We start from the raw sequence: 20,269 nt of genomic DNA on the forward strand, positions 1-20,269 counted from the left end.
ATTTTTATTTTTGTTTTTTCTCTAGTAAAACAACGGCATTGATCGTTAGTTTCATAGAGAAAATTACTGAGAAGATTGGTTTACCACCTGTTTGCTTTTGCTTTTGACTTTTCTTTTTTCTTTTTTTGCTACTGTCTTCACCTTGCGACAAACAGCAATAGTAATAATAATAAAATAATTAAAAAAAAAAACAACGTTTTTAGATATTTTTCTTTTACTTCTCTTTTTTTCTGCTACTGGTTTTAAGAAAGGTCTTCACAGATGCCAGCTTTGCGGTGGTGTGGTAGAAAATGGCGTACTTCTTCAGATGATTTTACTTTCTCTGGTATATTTTTCTTTACACTACTTCTGGTCTCTGGTGTTGCCACCTTAACACGATTTGGCCATGATGGAAATATTGTAAGAATGTGGGATTGCCCAAATGCTTCAGTAGTATTTGCACGACTGTACTTTTCTCTTGGTATTATTGATGTTGTTGGTGCGGTGATATTTCTCATAACTGCTGTATTAAGTTGTCGTGGAACCCCTTTTCAAGTATCTAGAAGACGTCATGTACCTCTATTGCTTTATTTTACAACAATTGTAGCGTTACTTGGATTCGTTATTTGCGTTATTGTAGCAAAATATTCTGTGTATGATGATGAGTTTCATCATTGTAGAAGTCCTACGAAACATTTACTACAGGCAGTAATTGCGTTTAATTTTCTTGTACCTGTTATTTACCTCTTTATGATTATATTGGTATTTGATCCTGATGGACGTGATCGGTTGGATAATTTGGAAGAGTATGAATTATTATGGGGTCAACGATGTCGTCTACTTTGTTGTTCTTGTTTCAAGCCAAAACGTGATGATGACGCTTTTAAAGATGTCGCTAGAACTCTTGCCGGTCTTTTTCGTGGATATGATTTAGTTCCAAGTGATGTGGTTGCAGGATTACTTCTTGTGCATGGTATGCAGTTACGTTCTCTTCGACTGCGTCACGTAAATGTGCAATACCCACCTGCTGGTGATGGATGTTCAGAACGTATTTCCTTGCAAGCACAGCGATTTCCTCTTTTAACTGAAGAGCAACGTCAGCAGGTAAGTGAACTACGTAGATATAGTCGTTTTTACCTTTCTGCATATGGATGGCCTTTGTATGAATATATGAATTGCTGTGTTGGTATGCCAAAATTATGTTGTTTTGATCCCTTTATGTCTTGTCGTCGTCACCCTGGTATGCATAATGGAACGGTACTTTATTGTGATTTAACAGCCCTTCTTAAATTCAGTGGTATCCCTGATGAAGATGTTATTCTTACAAGTTGGGAGAATAGACTTTTTCGTCCTGTATTTTTCGTTGCCGTTGATAGACAGACAAATTCTATTATTGTATCAGTTCGAGGTACAATGTCTTTTGTAGATTGTGTAACTGATTTAGTTGCTACTCCTTCTTTATTAGAAGTATCCGAGACAGAGAGAGATCTACATACTACACCAGATGATTACTACGTACATGGTGGAATGAAACAAAGTGCTGTGTATGTATTTAATGAGTTACAACAGACTGGAATACTTGAAAGTATTCTCACTGGTGAATTTAAAAATCATAAACTTATTGTACTTGGTCACTCTCTAGGTGCTGGAGTTGCCACCATTCTTAGTATATTACTTCGTACAACGGAGCCAAGATTACGTAATCGTATTCGTTGTCTTGCGTATGCACCTCCTGGGGGATTAATGTCACCAGCTTTGGTTTCTTACAGTAGAAGTTTTGTGGTAGGTTGCTTTGTTGGTAATGATGTTATTCCACGAATGGCTGCTCATACTTTTGATAATTTACGAGAATCTATATTTGATGCACTTGCCAATTCATCTTTACCAAAATCTTTGCTTTTTGTGAATATGCTTCGTATGGATAAAATGTTTGATGCTGCATCATCTACATCTAATGGTGGTTCTTTAGAAAGTTTTGCGTTTCGAAATGGTCTTCGTCACTATACACATACACCACTTACCGAGTCAAAAAAATTATTTCCTCCAGCTACACTTGTACATTATTGTAAAGCCGTCGTGCGAGGGTGTTGTCCAGGTTGCCCTTCTCTTAATAGCTGCTTCTGTGGATGCAAGTACAAGGAAGTCTTCGTTCCCAAGTTTGAAACTCCCTCAGATGTACAGGTTGTAATATGCGCCCCTTCAATGTTAAGTGATCATTTCCCTGATCGTCTCTTCTTGGTACTTGAGGAAACTGATAATCAACTGGAAAGTGGAGAATTGGAGCGTTTCTTTTTTACGCCAGAGGATGATATAGGATATTCTGGCTCTAATCGTAGTGGTAGTCACGATGATTTGATATGTCTTGTGTAGTTCAAGGGATTTTTTTTTCCCCCCGTTTCTGCACCGACGTTTTTTTTTCCCCCGTGCTTATATTTATAAATTTAAGTTAAAAACACACAAGAAAAGAATGAAAATGAACAAAGAAAAAAAGAGAATTTCGGATTTTTTTTATTTGCTTTTCTACACTATAGGAAGGTTCTATTGTTCTCTTTTTTCTTTTTTTTTTCCTCCCCACTTTCCTTATTCTTCTTCTTTATTTTTAGTATTCTTTATTTTTTATTTATATCTTCTCTTTGCCAATAATTCCAGTAAAGAAGTAAAAAAAGAAAGGAAAAGAAACAGAATAACCAACATAGTTGGACTTTTTGTTACACTTACTCTCTAGCTTTCTCTGGTACTCTTTATTGATCTCTCTTTTTTTTTTTTCGTTTCTCTCCCCCTTCATTTTATTTCTGGTGTAGCAAAAGATTTCAGGTAAACGTAATATGGGTGCGGCGGAGGAGGCGGATCAGCTAAAGGCCCAGGGCAATGAGGCCTTCAAGGAGGGGAAGTGGAACCACGCCATTGAGTTGTACACGCAGGCACTGGAGCTCTACAAAACACCCGCACTGCTCTGCAATCGGGCCTTCGCGTATCTCAAGACAGAAATGCCGGGAGCCGCACTCGCCGATGCGGATGAGGCGGTGCGACTCGATCCAGGATTCGTAAAGGCGTACTACCGCAAGGCCTCCGCACATTTGTATCTTGGAAAGCATAAGGAGGCACTGAAGGATTTCAAGACAGTTGTGCAGCTTATGCCAGGCGATAAGGATGCGAAGATGAAGTTGGATCTCTGCGAAAAGGAGTTGCGCCGCATTCGATTTGAAAACGCTATCAACACTCCAGATGCGGTGCCGGTGTCATGCACTATTAAGCTAGGTACAGTGCGACCCGATTATGACGGACCTCGTATTGAAAATGATACTCTCACTGTGGAATTCGTAGAGGCTATGAAGGAACGCTTTCGATGTGAAAAACTTATTGACCGACGGGATGTTGTTTTCATCTTGCTGGAAGTTCTAAAATTATTTAAGAGTTACCCCAACTTTGTCACCGTTGATATTCCAGATGGCCAGGATATCACTGTATGTGGTGATACACATGGACAATATTATGATCTACTTCATTTATTTGAATTGAATGGATGTCCATCTCCGACTAATCGTTATCTCTTTAATGGTGATTTTGTGGATCGAGGATCATACTCCTTTGAGAACGTGATGACTCTCTTTACGTACAAAGTACTCTATCCGGAGTACGTGTTTCTCTCACGTGGCAATCATGAGGGTGTGGCTATGAATCGTGTATACGGCTTTGAGGAAGAGGTAACACAAAAGTACAGTAAAGAGGTATTTCATCTTTTCTCTGAGGTCTTTAATGCACTTCCTACAGGTCATGTGATTAATAAAGAAGTTTTTGTAGTCCATGGTGGACTCTACTCACGCGATGATGTTACAATTGAAGAATTACAACAACAGAATCGTTTCCGTGAAATACCTGAAAATGGGTTAATTTGTGAAAGTCTGTGGGCAGACCCACAACCAATGCCAGGTCGTGCTCCGAGTAAGCGTGGGGTTGACTGCCCGTCATTTGGTCCTGATGTGACGGAAAAGTTCCTTAAGAACAACAATCTAAAGTTAGTCGTGCGCTCGCATGAGGTAAAGGAAGAGGGGTATGAGGTGGATCATGGTGGCAAATGCATTACTGTATTCAGTGCACCAAATTACTGCGATCAAATGGGTAATAAGGGGGCTTTTATTCGTTTCACTGGTGGAGTTATGGAGCCAAAGTTTACCACATTTACCCATGTGCCTCATCCAGGAAAACGACCTATGCACTATGCCATGGGAAGGGGCATGTTCTAAAGTAAGGTAAAAAAAAAAAAAAAAAAAAAAAATAATAATAATAATAATAATAATAATAATAATAATAATAATAATAATAATAATAATAATAATGATGATAATAATAAAACGAAAATCCATAAAGAAGGAAAAGCAAAAAAAAAGACGAAAAAAAGAAAAGAAAAAGTAGAGGAGGATAGGAAACGACATGAACAATAGAAAACTACAAAAAAGTACGAAAATATATTAACTTTTTCCATTAAAATTTATCTTCTTTTTTTTTATTATTATATTTCTCCTTGGGATGAAAATGCTGTAAGGTAACTGGATGGGGTAGTTTTCCAGATACGGTGGTTCCATCATGTGTGAGAAATGTTTTTCGGGCTCCTGCTTTTTCGAGGCTCTTTCTTTTTATCATCTTTTTTTTTGGTGTTCCCATGTTTGATAGTGTTGTGGTGTCATTATTATTATTATTATTATTATTATTATTTTTTTTTTTTTTTTTTTTTTTTGAGTGTATATATGTTTATACTTGTGTTTTTTTTCCCCCTTTTTGGACAATTTCTTTTCTCATCTTTTGATGTATGCAAAGTAGTGCCTTGTTTCTTTTTTTTCATTTTTGCTGCCCCTGAACCTCTGGTAAATGGGAAAAGAAAGGGTGGTGGAGGTTTAATGAGAGAAAGCGAAATAAAGAGAGAGAGAGAGAGAAAGAGAGAGAGAGAGGGAGGGAGAAAGGAAAGAGATGAAACGAAGAGAGTGATGTGTTGTTTACATATATTTCTCTGCTATTTTTAGTGAATGTCGGAGTAAAATACAGCTTTTCCTTTCCAAAATGAAGATCAAACACAGAAGAGATTTTAGAAGTTGGAATTAACTCACAACCATTAAACGCATACGTGCACGTACAACCAAAGAAAGAAATACACATATCCAAACCAATAATATACCAAAGATGAGTTACCTCCCTTGTTTTTGGAATAAAATCATTGAAATAGAATTATGTATGTATATTTTATTATTGTAAAGGTATTTTTATTCTTATTTATTTCTTGTGTTTTATCTCTTACTTTTTGGTGTTGGTATTTCTTAGGGAGCGAGACAGATAAAGTAGAAGATATCGAGAGGAGGACTACCATGTTTTCCTCTCTATTGCGAAATATCTCTATTCTCCTTCTGGGTTTTGTAGTTCTCTCTTTAACACTAGAGGTGGTACAGGCTTCTTTCTCTAATTCCACACAAATATCATCTAATGGAGTAAATATATCTACTCACAAGATGGAGAAACGCATCTACTCTTTAATGGATCACACATTGTTTATTGGTGTATTTCTTTTTCTCTCAGCTGTTTTTGCTGGATTGACTATTGGAATTATGTGTATGGATACCCTGACTATTGATATTATAGCGAATAGTGGTCCAGAACCGGACCGAACTTACGCTTCTCAGATTCTTCCCTTACGTCGACAAGGACATCAAACTCTTTGTACACTGGTTCTTTCAAACATGTTGATGAACGTGTTGGTAGTACAGGAAACTAGTAAAATTATTGATATCATAAATGATTTAGAATCTACTGGATTAGTTCAACAAGCAATGGATCAAAATGAGGCATTAGCAGGTTTTATCGTGAGTACGGTAATTATTATTATTTTTACAGAAATTCTTCCCATGTCTATTTGTAAATCAAAATATTCGCTTCGTATTGCAGCAGCAGGATGTATACTGGTGCGTATTGCGATGGTTCTGGTTTATCCTGTGGCTATGCCTTTAGGAAAATTACTTGATTGCTTTGTTCCACATGATGCTGGTCAAATTTACGATCGTAATGAACTCCGTAAACTAATGGCTCTTCATTGCGAAGCACATGGTGATCGAAGTTGTCTTGTTAATACCGAATTACAGCTATTAATTGCTGCCATGGATTTTCATGAAAAGAAGGTACGTGATATTATGACACCTATTGAAGAGGCGATTACTATAGGAGCTAATGAGGTTATCACATCCAAAGTAATTGAACGAGTTTGGGAAAGTGGATGTTCTCGTATTCCTGTTGAAATATCACCAGGAAATTATGTTGATGTCCTACTTGTGAAGGACTTACTTACACTAGCCAGAACACCTATAAGCGAGAATGAACCTATAACTGTTGGTGAATTTGTTAAGAAAAAATCTAGAATTTTGGCCGCTGTAAGTGCTAAAACATCACTACCAACAGTTCTTAGATTTTTTCAACACTCTAAAACACATATTCTACTAGTTACTCAAGAAGAAATAGATGAAGAAAAAGAAGTAAGTGAAGGAGCGAAAAATGATGAAACTGAAATTAATATTTACTCTTTTTATAACGCTCGCTCTTTATTAGCGAGGAAACGAAAGGTTGTTGGTATCGTAACATTGGAGGACCTTGTCGAAGCGTTAATAAAGGGTGAAATTTATGATGAATACGATTGTTATGAGTATTGTATTGGTGACCGTTTAAATAGTTCTCAAACTCTAATACCAATGGAATTAAATGGAATACCAATACCAGAGCCCGAACCGGCGGAAATGCCACGGGCTAATTTTTACTCTTATTATGTTCGCACAGACGCAAATATTCCCTTAACCGAGGCGCAGGTATGGGCTGTTGCCTACTATTTAACACGTGCCGTGGATGCCTTCTTTCTTTGGCATCCAGGCTATGTAAAGATGCTCCTTGATGAGTGTGGCGATGAGCAACATATTCCACCATCAGAAACTATTCCTCAGACGCCAAATATGGGACAACAAGAAAAAGAACAGGAAGAAGAACAGGGGAGTAGTAGTATATTAGACTCACCCACAGTATCAACTGGAGTTTTGTTCTCGGAGTCTTCGGGAGCTCTACAATTGCCTTTTTCGGGTGCTATGCGAGCGGAACGTTTTCCCAATTTAATTTCCAAAGCTGCAGATGAACGTTTTGTATTGTACCGAAATGGTGAGGAATCAAAGTTTTTTACACTAGTACTTGGTGGAAAGGTAGACGTATTGGTGAGACCTAATAACTTCTTATTTAAGCGACACAGTTTTGAGTGGCTTGCTGAAAAGGCACTTACATCGGCCTATTACGCACCCGACTATGACGCGGTTATTTTGTCTCCAACGCGAATATATCGTATTCCTAAGGAACGGTACGAACAGTTTCTGCTCTACAATAATCTTTATAATCGCGCTCGTGAGAAGAGTGAATTAGTAAAACGAAAGCTGCCAGCGTCTGTTTGCCGTACAACTCCACATCCAGCGTCAAGTCAATCACTTACGGGACATATAACACACACAGCACGAGACGAGGACAAGGTAAAACTTCTGCGACCACAGCATGAAAATAACGTGTATGGAACGTTCGGATATAATGACAATAAATAAGGGTTGTTTGAAAATGCAGGGAAAGAAAAAGATAAAAAAAAAAAGAAATTAAATGAGTTATAAAATAAAGTACAACATTTTGTCGCTTTCTTCGTATGCTGTTTCTTTTTCGTTTTTTCTCTGTTATGTGTGATGCTTCTGTAAATCTAATCTCTCTATTTTATTTTTATGATGATTTTCTTCTTTTTGTGATTATTATTCCTGTTTTTCTTTGATTTCTTTTTTTTTTTCTTGTTTCTTTCGTGACACCTACGGAATTTTATTTATTTATTTATTTTTCTATCATTTGATTTTCCAGTAATTTGTGAAGAAAAAAAAAATAATAAATAACAACAAAAAAGGCGAAAACGATTTCTAAGATTATTTTATGGTTGATAAGCAATTAGTTTCACATTTCCCAATTCAATGTTTCTTTTTGGCTTCAGTGATGATGTTCCTTGTGGGAGAAGCCACAACATCAGAAGTTGTTGCAAATAGAACAACAAGAAAAGAATCTAATTTGAATGGTTATGCGGCGTGGCCCTTACCACTTCTTTTAGTTATCTTTTTTATTAGTACTGCTCTTGCTGCCATGTTTTCTGGTCTCACTATCGGTCTTTTTGGGATGGACTTTATTATGCTTGATATTATCTCCACAGCAGGAAAAGAACCGGACAAGAGCTATGCACGAAAAATTATTCCTATTCGACGATATGGACATCAGTTATTGGCAACTTTGCTTATTGGTAATATGCTAACAATGGTTGTTATATCACAAATGGTAGCCGCTATGATTAAATCTACAGAATTTGTTAATTTTATTGTGGCAACAGTAATAGTTTTTATATTTGCAGAAATTATACCTATGGGTATTTGCAATAAAGGGCCATATGCCCTTTGTATTGGTGCCAAAAGTGCACCTGTTGTTTCAGTTGCTCTTTTTCTTCTTTTTCCTGTTGCTAAACCGTTGGGAATGCTGTTAGAGTGCATCGTTACTCATGATGAGGGTCTTGTATATGATCGAAATGAATTAAAAAAACTTATTCGTATTCATTGTGAAAAATATTCACATATGTCTGGTCTTGAGCATGATGAGATGCGTATGATGATTGGAGCTCTTGAAATGAATGAAGCAAATCTTGAAAGTATTCTTACACCTCTAGATAAAGTGTTAATGTTATCGAAAGATTTACATATTACTCGTAAAGTGGTGGAACAATTATGGATTTTTGGAAAGTCACGAGTACCTGTTTATGCTAATGAGTGTCGTTCTCATGTAGTGGGTTTGTTATATGTCCGTGATCTTATTAAGGTAACTTCACAAGAAATGGAAGAAGGTATTACTGTTGAAAAAATACTAAATGAAAATCCACATGATATTGTTATCGTTCCTGAAAAATCACCACTATCTGAAGTATTAAAAGTTTTTCAATCAACAACTTATCAACTCATGTTTGTAGAACGGGTTAATTCTGCAGAAGCATCGTTGGACATAAATGAATCAACATCACTAGCATCAAGAGGAAAGACTAGAAATTCAGCTGTAAGAAGTACCGTTCTTACACAAAATGTGGCATTAGAATCTCACGTAGAACATCAAATTATTGGGATAGTAACACTAGAAGATGTTATTGAGCGTATCATAAAGGCAGATATTTATGATGAGTATGATGAATATTCAACCACAGAACCCATGGACGAAGGTCATAATAAAGGGGAAAATGAAGAAGAAAAAAGAAATACCGGAAGTAGTGAGTTTAAAAATATTACTTTATATGGTTTGGAGAATGTGCCACGGGTATTACCACGTGTTAATTTCTACTCATATACAGTAGAGGAAAAAAGTACTACTACAAACAATGAAGCAATGACAGAGAGTCAAAAATGGGCTCTTGCCAATTTTTTAATTAATTCATATGTGGTGTTTGCTACATGGGATCTTCCAAAAATGAAACAATTTATCGATTTTATTGGCGAATATATTATTCGAATTGAAAAAGAGGAAAAAGGACCTGTATTGTACACAAAAGGTGAACGAAGTCATGCGTTTACTTTATTGCTTAGTGGAGGTATTCGTGTATTGGTGGCGGATGGGGCCTTTTCAACTGAAAAGCGTAGTTTTTCTTCATTTGGTGAGAAAGCTCTCTTGTATGAGGAGGGATTTGTACCTGATTACACCGCTTTTATCTCACGCACCAGCCGGTATATGCGTTTTACCTTTGAAGAATTGGCAGAGTTTGAAGATAATAACGGAAAAAGTGTTAATAGCTGTAGTAATCGAAGTGTAAGGACTCCTACGGAAAGTTCTCATAAAATCAATATGGAAGAAAGTCATCGCATGCATTGTGAAGAGATTCCTTTGCCCCAAAAATATCTGACAGCTAAAAAATAAAAAAGAAGAAATATCATATTTACTACCTTTAGTTTGCTGATAACGATATATGATAGTCGCAATGTTTGTTAACATACTCTGGCTTCTTGCTGTAGTTCTCTTAAAATTTTTTTGTATTTTGACTTATATATATTTTTTGTGTTTTTATTGATTTTTTTTTCTCACTGGCTTTGATCGATGTCTCTCTGTTTGTCTGTGTGTGTGTGTGTGTGTATTTATTAAAAAGGATCGAATCGAATTGTGTGTATTTATAAGTTTATATGCTTTTATATGTTTGTTGCTATTTTTATTTTATTTTATTGCTTCGGTTAGGGGGAGAAGAGAAAGTGAACGAACAGAAAAAGATAAACAAACAAAAAGAAATAAATGGATTGTGATGAGGAAGAATTATTTCTATGCGGTAACGGTGGAAGCGCAGAGGATGTCCAGTTTGACGAACTAGTGGGCGTTATTGAGAATTTTATGGTAAATTTTGATCCTAACTCTATTTTTAGTGAACTACCACCGTTTTCCTCAATTCCGAATGAGCATGAAAAACAAAAAATACACAGAGATTTAATTGCTCAAGTGGAATCAGAACTAGACGCCTACGTGGTAGAACACTGCGATACGATTAAGTCTATGGAGGCTGCGGCGGAATTACTCTCAAGCCGCAGGGATGAGATTGTAGATGAAGTGTGGGATTTCGTGAGCGAGGGATGTTTTGACTATAATACCTTTCTAACCATGTGGGAAAAGTTCGAAAAGTTTGGCGCAGAAAAGCAAGAAGAAAAGGATGTAAAGAGTAACTTTTTCTTTTGAATAGGGAAAGGGAAATTAAGAGTAGACAAATTGTCGAATATGGAGGGAAAATATATACCATTATGTATTGTTTCTATTTGATGAGGCACAAAATACAGAAAATCCTTTCAAGTGGAACAAAGTTGTGTTGTAGGGAATGTTTTTTTTTTTTTTTTTCATTCCTAGTTGCTCTTTTGTTTTGTTTATAGTTTGTTTGCCTTCTTGGATAGGTGAGTAAGTTTCCAAAGAGACAATATCAAAGGGACAGTAAATTTGTTATGATGCTTTTTAAGGATTACAATTTTCTATGGGAACCGTATAGAGCAGCACGTGATATTGGGGAACTGGAAAAGGCTTTTCGTGCTTCTACAAAGGAAATTTCTGAGGAAGAAACGCTTTCTCCTGAATGTCGTTTTGCTGTGCGTCGATTACTATATGCCTGTGTGGGTGAAGAGGCATTAATGGATCCCTTGGATGGACTTCTTTTACCACCACCTTATCGTTTGGAGGATATGCATAATAAACGACTAACACGACAAGATTTAGAAGAGGCGATGAATGTCATTCCGCTTGAACTGGATCCTGTTATTGTACTTTTCCCTTTTAATCTGGCTATCAGCACAGGTGTCTATGACGCACGTTTACGAGCTGCTATTCGTAGACTTTGTTGGTTGTTTGATATTCCTTTTACTCTTATTGAGTCTCGAGAGTGTGAACTTGTGGATGCAGTGTCATCATCCACAACAGCCGATGCTAATAATAATAATAATAATAATAATAATAATAATGAGGTGTTACTTCGGCAAAAACAAGAGGTTCAGTCGCGTAGAGAAAAAAAGAAAGGAGGTATAGGTCGAATAGCCGCCGTGGGAGCATTCGCAGCCGTGGGCGGTGCCGCTCTCATCGTTACAGGTGGACTGGTGGCCCCACTCGTCGCTCCCGCCGTGACGGCCCTTGTGACGGCGACGACCACAACTGTTGGGGCCATCGGCTCCGTTGGCGGTGTTTTATTCGGCGGAACCGCCGCTGCCGCCATTCTCAGTGGTTTGGTTGGTGTGGCCACGCATGCCGCGGCGCTCTTTCTGTTGGTAACGCCAGTCCTTACAGTGGCGAATATAACGGCGATATTTGGTATTGGTGGGGCGAGTTTGGCTGGTTATAAGGCGTTTCGACGAACTGCGGAATCAGATGTTTTTATGATTCGTTCTATAGCTGAAATTGAAGAACTTCCACCATTTGCACCGAGTGATGAGGCTCTTCGCGCTGTTCTTAGTGATGGTCAACAAACTCAATGGAGGAACTTTACAGAGCGAGCAGCCGCAGCGGAGGAAGAAAAACATGACTTATGGACAAGTATTGCGGAAGTTGTAGAAGAAGTGGCGAGAGGCGGAATTGTTGTACCAGCGCACACGCGTGCTGTAACGATGCAAAATGTAGCATCTAATGCGCATTTTCAACATCGAATGCGTTCTCTTATATTTGCTATTCAGTGTTCCCTACGTAACTACCGACTGGAGTTAAAAGCAGTAAAGTTAACAACTGGAACTTGGGGATTTGTACCACCTAAAGTTATACCAGACGGAAGTGCAGGCGTTTTTGCCTGTTTGAATCGATTCGCACGACCAACTGGTGCAGGATGTGCTGTATGTTATCATGTTGTACCTGTGTTAACATCTACGGATCCAGTATTAAGGTTATGGGTATTAACTGAACTTTCTTTTACGGGTAATTTATCTATTGCTGTTGCTGTTACAGATTCCACTGAAACATTTCAACCAGATGTAATGCTAAAACAATTACGAAAAGATACGTTTGAATCTGATGAAACGATAACTAGTAAATATTTTCTTATACAGTGTCATTTTTCGCCATTGCCTTTTGTTATGGTATCAGATTTGATTAGTAAAGATGGTAATAAAATTAAGGTGGGCTCCTTTCTTACTACGTTTCCTGTGAAGGAATTACAACAAAGAGTTGTAGAAACTATGAAAAAAATACGTAAACGTCGACGAATAGGTATTTCTATAGTAAACAATTCTAGACACCTTATTCGTGTACTCAAATGTGAACTTTTAAATGGTGTATTAAGTTCAGAAACGCCTAGTGTTATTTCTAATATTGGTTCTAAACAGGGATTACTTGCTGTTTTTACTAATTCTGAAATGAGTTTGGCAGGAGCAGAAGGTTTTTTTATAATTGAAGCTGTTCATACAAGTGATAGTGAAACTGTTCAAGTTATTCATAAACAATTTTATATTAAATTTCAATTTGAAGTGAGTGCAATGAATAATATTAGTATTGCTTGTATCGGTCTACCTTCTTTACAAACAGCTATAAGTTATAAAATGGCTCTGAATCAAGTATCAAATAGTGATCCTATTTCTATTCCCATGTCGGAATCTTTTATATGGTTGGATGTTATTGTTAATAAAAGTGGTTTCTTGGTTGAGTTAAGATTAGAGGATTTTGTTGAACGTGTTATGCGAACGGAAGTACAAAAATATCCTTCTATTACAATAGGTATAGGTGGATTTGTTTCTGTTTTTGATGAGCGTAGACCACAACAGGATCAACAGGTAGCACTTTGGGCTCCTGTTTTATCTGGTGCTTATTTGTTTGGTAAAAGTGAATCATATGTAGTTCACTGGGAAGACGAATATCAAATAAAATTTGGACGAACAATTAATGCACAATCTTCTTCAGGAATTATCAGTAAAGTAGGAGATGGTATTATTTCAGCCGCAAAAGGTGCAGCAAAACGTCATTTATTACAAGGAGCTATTTTTATGGGATTACGTGCCTTTGATGCATTAAAGGGAACTTTTACTTTACCTATGTATGCTTTTTGGGCTACAAGTGCTATTGATAATGCTTTTGGTACTCTGTCAAATCGTGCCATTTATACGGGAAAAGATTTAGCGGCAGCTTTATTAGATCCTCAAAAGGGAAATCGTCCTGTATCACTTATTGGTTTTAGTTTTGGTTCTCGGGTTATTGTAGAATGTTTACATGAATTATATCGTGTAAAAGCCTTTGGAATTGTTGAAAATGTATTTATGATGGGTTCTACAGTAACATCTTCTCGAGAGTTATGGGGAGAACTGCGTCGTATAGTAGCTGGTCGTCTAGTAAATATTTATTCTCGTGGAGATTGGATGCTTTGGCTTATGTATAAGGCAAACGAAGCGGCAGTTGAACCAATGGCAGGTGTTAATCCAGTAAATGTTCCTGGTGTAGAAAATTTTGATATCACATTTCTTGTTGATAAACATGCTGATTACGCTTTTCGATTAAAAGAAATTGTAGAAGCTATTCCGGATCGTCCTACTAGGAAAATGTATGAGAGATCAGCTGGAAGTCCTGGAGCTTTAGTGGTTCTTGATGCTGTTCGATCTGTTTCACAACGAATGAGTTCTTCTATGAAGAGTTCTTTCTTCTCCGTTAGTACACCATCTGCGACATTGGCTGTTACGAATCGTCTAGCTTCTGATGAAAAAAGTCTTAATACAGATTTACGTTATTTGGTGAGTGTAGTACGAGGTGGATATTTTGACTTTGAATCCCCAGAATTAATTCCATCCTCGCGTTGTGCTGTTTCTGGTGTACTTGGCGAAAATGATGGCCCAGTATATGGATTACTTGCATATATTTTATCTCTTGAACCTCCTGGTACTACCATTATTGCTCCTGTTGATATATTATTTATTATATTCTTTTATGCCACACGTACAGGAGATGGAGAACTGGCAGCTACAGCAGATATTCGTGTGGTAGAACGAAGACTTGGAGATACAGAGAATGATACCGAGCGTCAAGAGCGTTTGGAGGAAATGTGTCGAAAAGAGGCAGAAGATTCTCGTAGAATATTAGTAAAATGTGGTAGTGCAGAAGATATACGACAGAAAAAAGTATTAAACCAATCTTTTGTTGTAAACCTTGAGCAATTATTTGGTGATGGCTCTAAAGAGGCCGTTTTCCATGTTACAACGGAACTTATAGGTAATACAAACTTTGTGATGGATGTCGTCTCACTACTGACTCGTTCTTCAACTTTTACACAGAGGAATGAATTTACATCAAGTTTATTTGATAAACATTACCAAAATACAGGAGGAGGAGAATTGGATACTGCGAAACCTACTCCACTAGAGATGATGAGTCCTGCGATGAAAGATTTTACCGAAAATTTTGACTTTATGCTAAACAATGATAAACAAAAAATATCTTTACTTCAGCCAATCGTAATAGCCAATTGTGGTGAATCTACTCTTTTTTATTCTTCTGGTAGTGGAAGTAGGAATTATAAATCTTCGCAAGAGTCACGTCTTGAATGGATTAGACTTCCTTCACCTGAACTCTCTCCACAAAGTTTCGTTATTGTGGCCGTTCAATACTCTCCTTCTTCTAGTTCCTTATTAGAAGAAGAAAAAGATGCCGTACTAGACAGTTTTGATTTGGATTGCGATGGAGGTCGTTGTTGTGTACAACTGCGTCCTTCAGTTGAAGGAAGTGTAGAATTGGTATGTCAGTTTGAGGCAGATCCATCAGCGGATAACAGTGGCAATGTCTCAATAACTCGCGTGGAGGTGAATGATGTTTCTTTTATACTGATGTCTATCACATGGAGTTCGGGGAAGGACGGTAGTGAAGATCGTCTTCAGTCATCATCAAATCCCTGTAAGGGTGACTGGATTATAATTTCATAAGTTCTTTTTAATCGCATTTTTATTACTATTGTTGTTGTTATTATTGTTTTTGTTCTTTTTTTTGTTTTCCCTCTAATTGCGCATGGGAGTTATGCTGTACCTCACCTCCTCCCCTCCATTATTTATTCTGCTAGCTTATGCATTCACCCATTTCCTCCCTCACTTTTTATATATTCCCTTGATACAAAAATGTGTTGATGTTCTTTTTCCCCTGTTGATATATATTTTTTTATTTGCCATATCGTTTTTTTCTTTCTTTCTTTCTCTGTCCTCCTGTGATTCTCTATGTGTATATGTATATCTCTATTTATGAACAATGAAGCTGAGTGAATGTCGGATGCCCACCGAGTACTGCTGAGTGAAAGGGACAGCACACTGGGAAAACTCTGCAGTGAACGTAAAGTTAGTCCTGCAGATGTGTGGCTTCCGCTCGCACTCCTGCGCCCCGCGAGGGGAAAAGAAGACACTCCAGTTTATTTCTCACCCACTACACCTCTCGCCCTGCTGGAACACAATACAGGGAAGTTGATCACACACCGAAATGATATTCTATCTAAAATTCCACTCTTATTTGCAGATGAAGTGAATTTGGCCATTCCAAGTAGTGCTGTACCAATGGGATTCACTCTCTTTGCACATGTTAGTAAAAACATGTCAAAGAAACGCATCGCGAAAGGAGTTTCAGTGTTGTACCGACCCATCACAGTTGCACAAGCGGTGGCTGAAGGTTCTGCTCGAGTAGAGAAGGATACAAAAGATGTACGTAAACATTCTCGTGTGAGTGTTGAAAGTGGAGTTGACACATCAACAATAGCAGGAGATGAATATATCACCCTAGAAAAACGAAGAAAAAAACGGGAAAAGAGTGATGCACTATTTGAGGAATATTTGCAAAAATCTCTGGAATCCTCTTCCAGCAGCGATTATGTAGGACAAGGGAACGCTATTTTAAAAGGAACTTTAACCAACCTTATTCGTGTGCGTGATGCAGTACCTCTTCACTTTTTTACACATGGAAAGTCACAAATATCTATTAATGTAAAAGGATTGGTATGGAATATACCGGATAACCGAGTTCTCTATCGCATCTTTAGAAGAGAAGGATCGTCAGGAAGTAGTGGAAAGTCTACTTATTCAGATGTTGCACGTCTTATTGCTGTCTTTATGATAGATGGTGTACTCCTTAAACGAGAACCACTACAAAATTATCTGCAGGATAAACACTTTGAATGGTCTTTGATAGATATGGATTTGCCATCTATAGTACATAAATTAGCAGAAAAGGGTTATCGTATCGTTGTACTTGATCATTACCCCTCATTACACCATGGAAATACTTTGGCATTGGAGGCAAAATTGCAACCAATTACTGAACTTTGTCAAAAACATTTTAATTGTGATGTGACTGTATTATTATCAACCATGTCATATGTTAGTGCTTCCTATAGGCGTGATGGAATGCCTTTTGTTCTTCCTTATTCAGGTATTTGGCAGTTTTTTATTACTCAATTGAATAGTGGATTACGTGCTGATGCAGATTCACTTCTTGTAGGCGCTTCATCTGATGAGACACCCGATAATGCAAATCTGTTTTCTCAATCGCAAAGGGATTGCAAGTTTGCTATGAACTGTGGTCTCCGCTTTATGGATGCGATGACTTTAAAAAGGGAAATTCTTCAATCCTGAAAATTTTTATTATATGTGATTGATAAGACTTATCTTTCTGTTTATGGTCTTTTTTTTTTTTTACTTTTTTTTTTTCCCTTCTTCTTTACGTGAAAATCATTTATGGTGGAGAAAAAATTCATTTAATTTTACTATTCTTGTTATTATTTCCTTTTTTTTGGATTCATTTTCCTTGATATTTACTCTGCGTGGAAACGAGCTAGTTGATAAAACAAAAACAAACAAACAAACAAACAAACAAACAAGCAAGCAAGAAAAAAAAAGAATTAGAACCACTCACACAATTCATATTATACTACATAAGAAAAATATAATATAATATATATATATATATATATATATATATTTCTCGGGATACTTACAGATGAGAAGGCTTCTGTTTCCACTCTCTCAGAAGTGGTTGTTCTTGTTGTTGCAAATTTCGACTCTTCTCCTTCTGTGTACAACCGGAACTGTTGTTGGGAATGAACTAGTGAAACTTGATGAGAAAACTTCACTTGACGTTTCGGACTATGGAGAAGGAGTTTTGCGACTGACATTAAAGCCACTAACGCCAGATTATTATGAGGTTAAGGATGTTGTGGTTCGTAACCCGTCAAGTAATCCATTAAGCTCTACTTGTACAGGAACAAGCTGCACCGTTCGGAGTGGTTCATGTACCCTGACAACAAGTGTAGCAGAGGGAATTTTTCAAGCGAGTTATAAATGCAACAACTTTGATTTATCATCACTAAAAGTTTCTCTAAAGGATATAGAAAACCCTTCTGTAAACCTTACATTCCCTTCTGCACGGCGTCTATACGGTATACCAGAGCACGCAACCGATTTGTCACTACATGAAAATATGACTTATGTCATGTATAATACTGACGCTTTTCAGTATCAAATTAATAACCCACAAGCCCTTTATGGTACAGTTCCTTTTATTCTAGCACACTCAGTGAAATCCTCAACTGGTGTACTTTTTCTTAATAGTGCTGAGATGAAGGTGGATGTGCAATTAGGTGATGTTATAGGGTGTAAATGGGATGCTGAAGTTGGTTTGGTTGACTTTTTCTTTTTTCCAGGACCAACACCATCAAAGGTACAACAACAACATGCCTCTATTACTGGAGCTACTGTTTTTCCACCATATTTCAGTCTGGGATATCATCAGTGTCGATGGAATTATCGAAGTACCAATGACTGTTTAAGTGTTGATCAAGGCTTTGACCAACACAATCTTCCTTATGATGTACTTTGGCTTGATATTGAACATACAGATAACAAAAAATATTTTACCTGGGATAAACATAATTTTCCTGAACCCAAAGTTCTCGTTGAAGCATTAGCATCCAAGGGAAGAAAACTTGTAACGGTAAAGGATCCACACGTAAAACGCGAAAGTAACTATTATGTACATGAAGAAGCGTTAAAGGGAAATCATTATGTGAAGAGTTCTGATGGTAACAGTGATTATGAAGGTAAATGCTGGCCTGGAGAAAGTTCCTGGGTTGACTTTTACAATAAACGAACGAGAGATTGGTATGCTACCCTTTTTCACCATGATCGTTATGAAGATAGTAGTCATGATGTTTTTACATGGGTAGACATGAATGAACCATCTGTCTTTGGTGGTCCTGATAAGACAATTCATCGTGATGCTAAACATACCAGTGATAGTGGAAAACTTGTTGAAAATAAGTATTTACATAATATGTACTCCCTTTATAGTGTAATGGCTGTGTATCAAGGACATATAGAGACGAGTAAGGGACTCTCTCATGTAAAACGACCCTTTATTCTAACACGAAGTTTTTTCTCTGGTTCTCAACGTTATGCCGCAATCTGGACAGGAGATAACATGGCGAGATGGAATCACCTTCAGAACTCAATTCCGGAACTTTTGTCTCTTTCTGTGTCTAATTACCCGTTTTGTGGTGCTGATATTGGAGGGTTTTTCTTTGAACCAACTGAAGAACTATTTGTTCGATGGATGCAAACGGCAGTATTTTATCCTTTTATGCGAGGACATGCACATTTGGAAACGAAACGTCGTGAACCATGGACTTTTGGCGAAAATGCAACGGATCGTATTCGCATAGCTTTGGCACTTCGATACTCTCTTTTACCTTATCTCTATACTCAATTTTATCACAGTCATAAAACTGGTTCTACTGTTCTTCGACCACTATTTTATGAATTTCCACGTGATGAAAAGTTATATGATGAACAGTACTCATTTATGTTTGGTCCTGCACTTCTTGCAGCTCCTGTTCTTGAAGAGGGGGCGACAGAAAGGGTTGTAACATTACCTGAAGGAAGTGTTTGGTATTCGTATGCTACAGGGGAAGTGGCATCATCTGGTGCCTATCGTATGGCAGTTGATATGGAAACGATACCACTATTTCTTCGTGGTGGTTACATAATACCTGTTAAGCTTCGTTTGCGTCGTAATACATTTACCAGCCAAAATGATCCATTTACCTTATATGTTGCATTAAATGAACGTGGTAATGGTGAAGGAGACCTGTTTATGGATGATGGTGAATCATTTGATTATCAGTCTGGTGCATTCGTACACAGACGTTTCTCATTTACAGAAAATCAATTAAAATGTACCGCATACGGTGATCAAGGAACAATAACCTTCGCTGGTATGCGTAATTTACTTGAACGTGTGATTATATTTGGATTTCAAGGACGTCCTAAGCGTGTTATTGTTGAAACAAGAGAAGAGTATCTTAGTACAGGACGTGAAATTGAGTTTGAATTACAGGGTGGAGCATTGGTTTTGCGTAAACCTGATTTACCAATAGCCAAGGACTGGGTAATCACACTAGAGCGATAAAATGACGAATCGCTAAATGGTGTATGCAAGCCTTAATTATTATATTAGCAGCAATGTTGGATATCCCCTGCAACATTTGTTTTTTTTTTTTCCTCATAAGTGCGGATGCACACGGGTGTTTCCTCGCGCTGCCATTAAGAAATAACTGAGAAGGAGGGTTCTAATGTGAAAAGTATCCTACGCGACCTCTCTGGAGAGAAGAATTGGGGGGAGGGGAAAGAGAAGGGTAGTAATTAATGAATAGGAAGAAGCAAAGAAAAAAAAAGGAAAATAGAAGGAAAGTGAAACTGTGTGTGTGTGTGTGTAATAA

General features: G+C 37.4%; 8 protein-coding genes across 8 annotated transcripts; all 8 read left to right on the forward strand.

The window, feature by feature from the left end:
* Positions 1-261: 261 nt before the first annotated feature.
* LSM04_000306 (Fungal lipase-like domain) lies at positions 262-2,349 on the forward strand (the record flags this gene model as incomplete). The annotated part of the gene is made up of 1 exon (XM_067337112.1): positions 262-2,349. The coding sequence occupies one exon, from the start codon at positions 262-264 to the stop codon at positions 2,347-2,349; it is 2,088 nt and encodes a 695-aa protein (XP_067189568.1).
* Positions 2,350-2,804: 455 nt separating this feature from the next.
* LSM04_007963 (PPP domain) lies at positions 2,805-4,223 on the forward strand (the record flags this gene model as incomplete). The annotated part of the gene is made up of 1 exon (XM_067337113.1): positions 2,805-4,223. One exon carries the CDS (start codon positions 2,805-2,807, stop codon positions 4,221-4,223), a length of 1,419 nt encoding a protein of 472 aa, XP_067189942.1.
* Positions 4,224-5,336: 1,113 nt separating this feature from the next.
* LSM04_001042 (CNNM protein) lies at positions 5,337-7,586 on the forward strand (the record flags this gene model as incomplete). Its single annotated transcript, XM_067337116.1, has 1 exon — positions 5,337-7,586. One exon carries the CDS (start codon positions 5,337-5,339, stop codon positions 7,584-7,586), a length of 2,250 nt encoding a protein of 749 aa, XP_067189600.1.
* A 367-nt stretch (positions 7,587-7,953) lies between these two features.
* Positions 7,954-9,957, forward strand: LSM04_004102 (CNNM protein; the record flags this gene model as incomplete). The annotated part of the gene is made up of 1 exon (XM_067337117.1): positions 7,954-9,957. The coding sequence occupies one exon, from the start codon at positions 7,954-7,956 to the stop codon at positions 9,955-9,957; it is 2,004 nt and encodes a 667-aa protein (XP_067189764.1).
* A 366-nt stretch (positions 9,958-10,323) lies between these two features.
* LSM04_002718 (uncharacterized protein) lies at positions 10,324-10,758 on the forward strand (the record flags this gene model as incomplete). Its single annotated transcript, XM_067337118.1, has 1 exon — positions 10,324-10,758. The coding sequence occupies one exon, from the start codon at positions 10,324-10,326 to the stop codon at positions 10,756-10,758; it is 435 nt and encodes a 144-aa protein (XP_067189688.1).
* A 260-nt stretch (positions 10,759-11,018) lies between these two features.
* LSM04_005786 (Protein of unknown function DUF726) lies at positions 11,019-15,443 on the forward strand (the record flags this gene model as incomplete). Its single annotated transcript, XM_067337119.1, has 1 exon — positions 11,019-15,443. One exon carries the CDS (start codon positions 11,019-11,021, stop codon positions 15,441-15,443), a length of 4,425 nt encoding a protein of 1,474 aa, XP_067189838.1.
* Positions 15,444-15,773: 330 nt separating this feature from the next.
* Positions 15,774-17,129, forward strand: LSM04_005433 (Polynucleotide kinase 3 phosphatase; the record flags this gene model as incomplete). The annotated part of the gene is made up of 1 exon (XM_067337120.1): positions 15,774-17,129. The coding sequence occupies one exon, from the start codon at positions 15,774-15,776 to the stop codon at positions 17,127-17,129; it is 1,356 nt and encodes a 451-aa protein (XP_067189823.1).
* Positions 17,130-17,493: 364 nt separating this feature from the next.
* Positions 17,494-19,959, forward strand: LSM04_007330 (Glycoside hydrolase family 31; the record flags this gene model as incomplete). Its single annotated transcript, XM_067337121.1, has 1 exon — positions 17,494-19,959. The coding sequence occupies one exon, from the start codon at positions 17,494-17,496 to the stop codon at positions 19,957-19,959; it is 2,466 nt and encodes an 821-aa protein (XP_067189907.1).
* Positions 19,960-20,269: the final 310 nt, after the last annotated feature.

The sequence above is a fragment of the Trypanosoma melophagium genome (genome assembly GCF_022059095.1).
Source record: "Trypanosoma melophagium isolate St. Kilda chromosome Unknown ctg3segment0, whole genome shotgun sequence".
Taxonomy (NCBI): Eukaryota; Euglenozoa; class Kinetoplastea; order Trypanosomatida; family Trypanosomatidae; genus Trypanosoma; species Trypanosoma melophagium.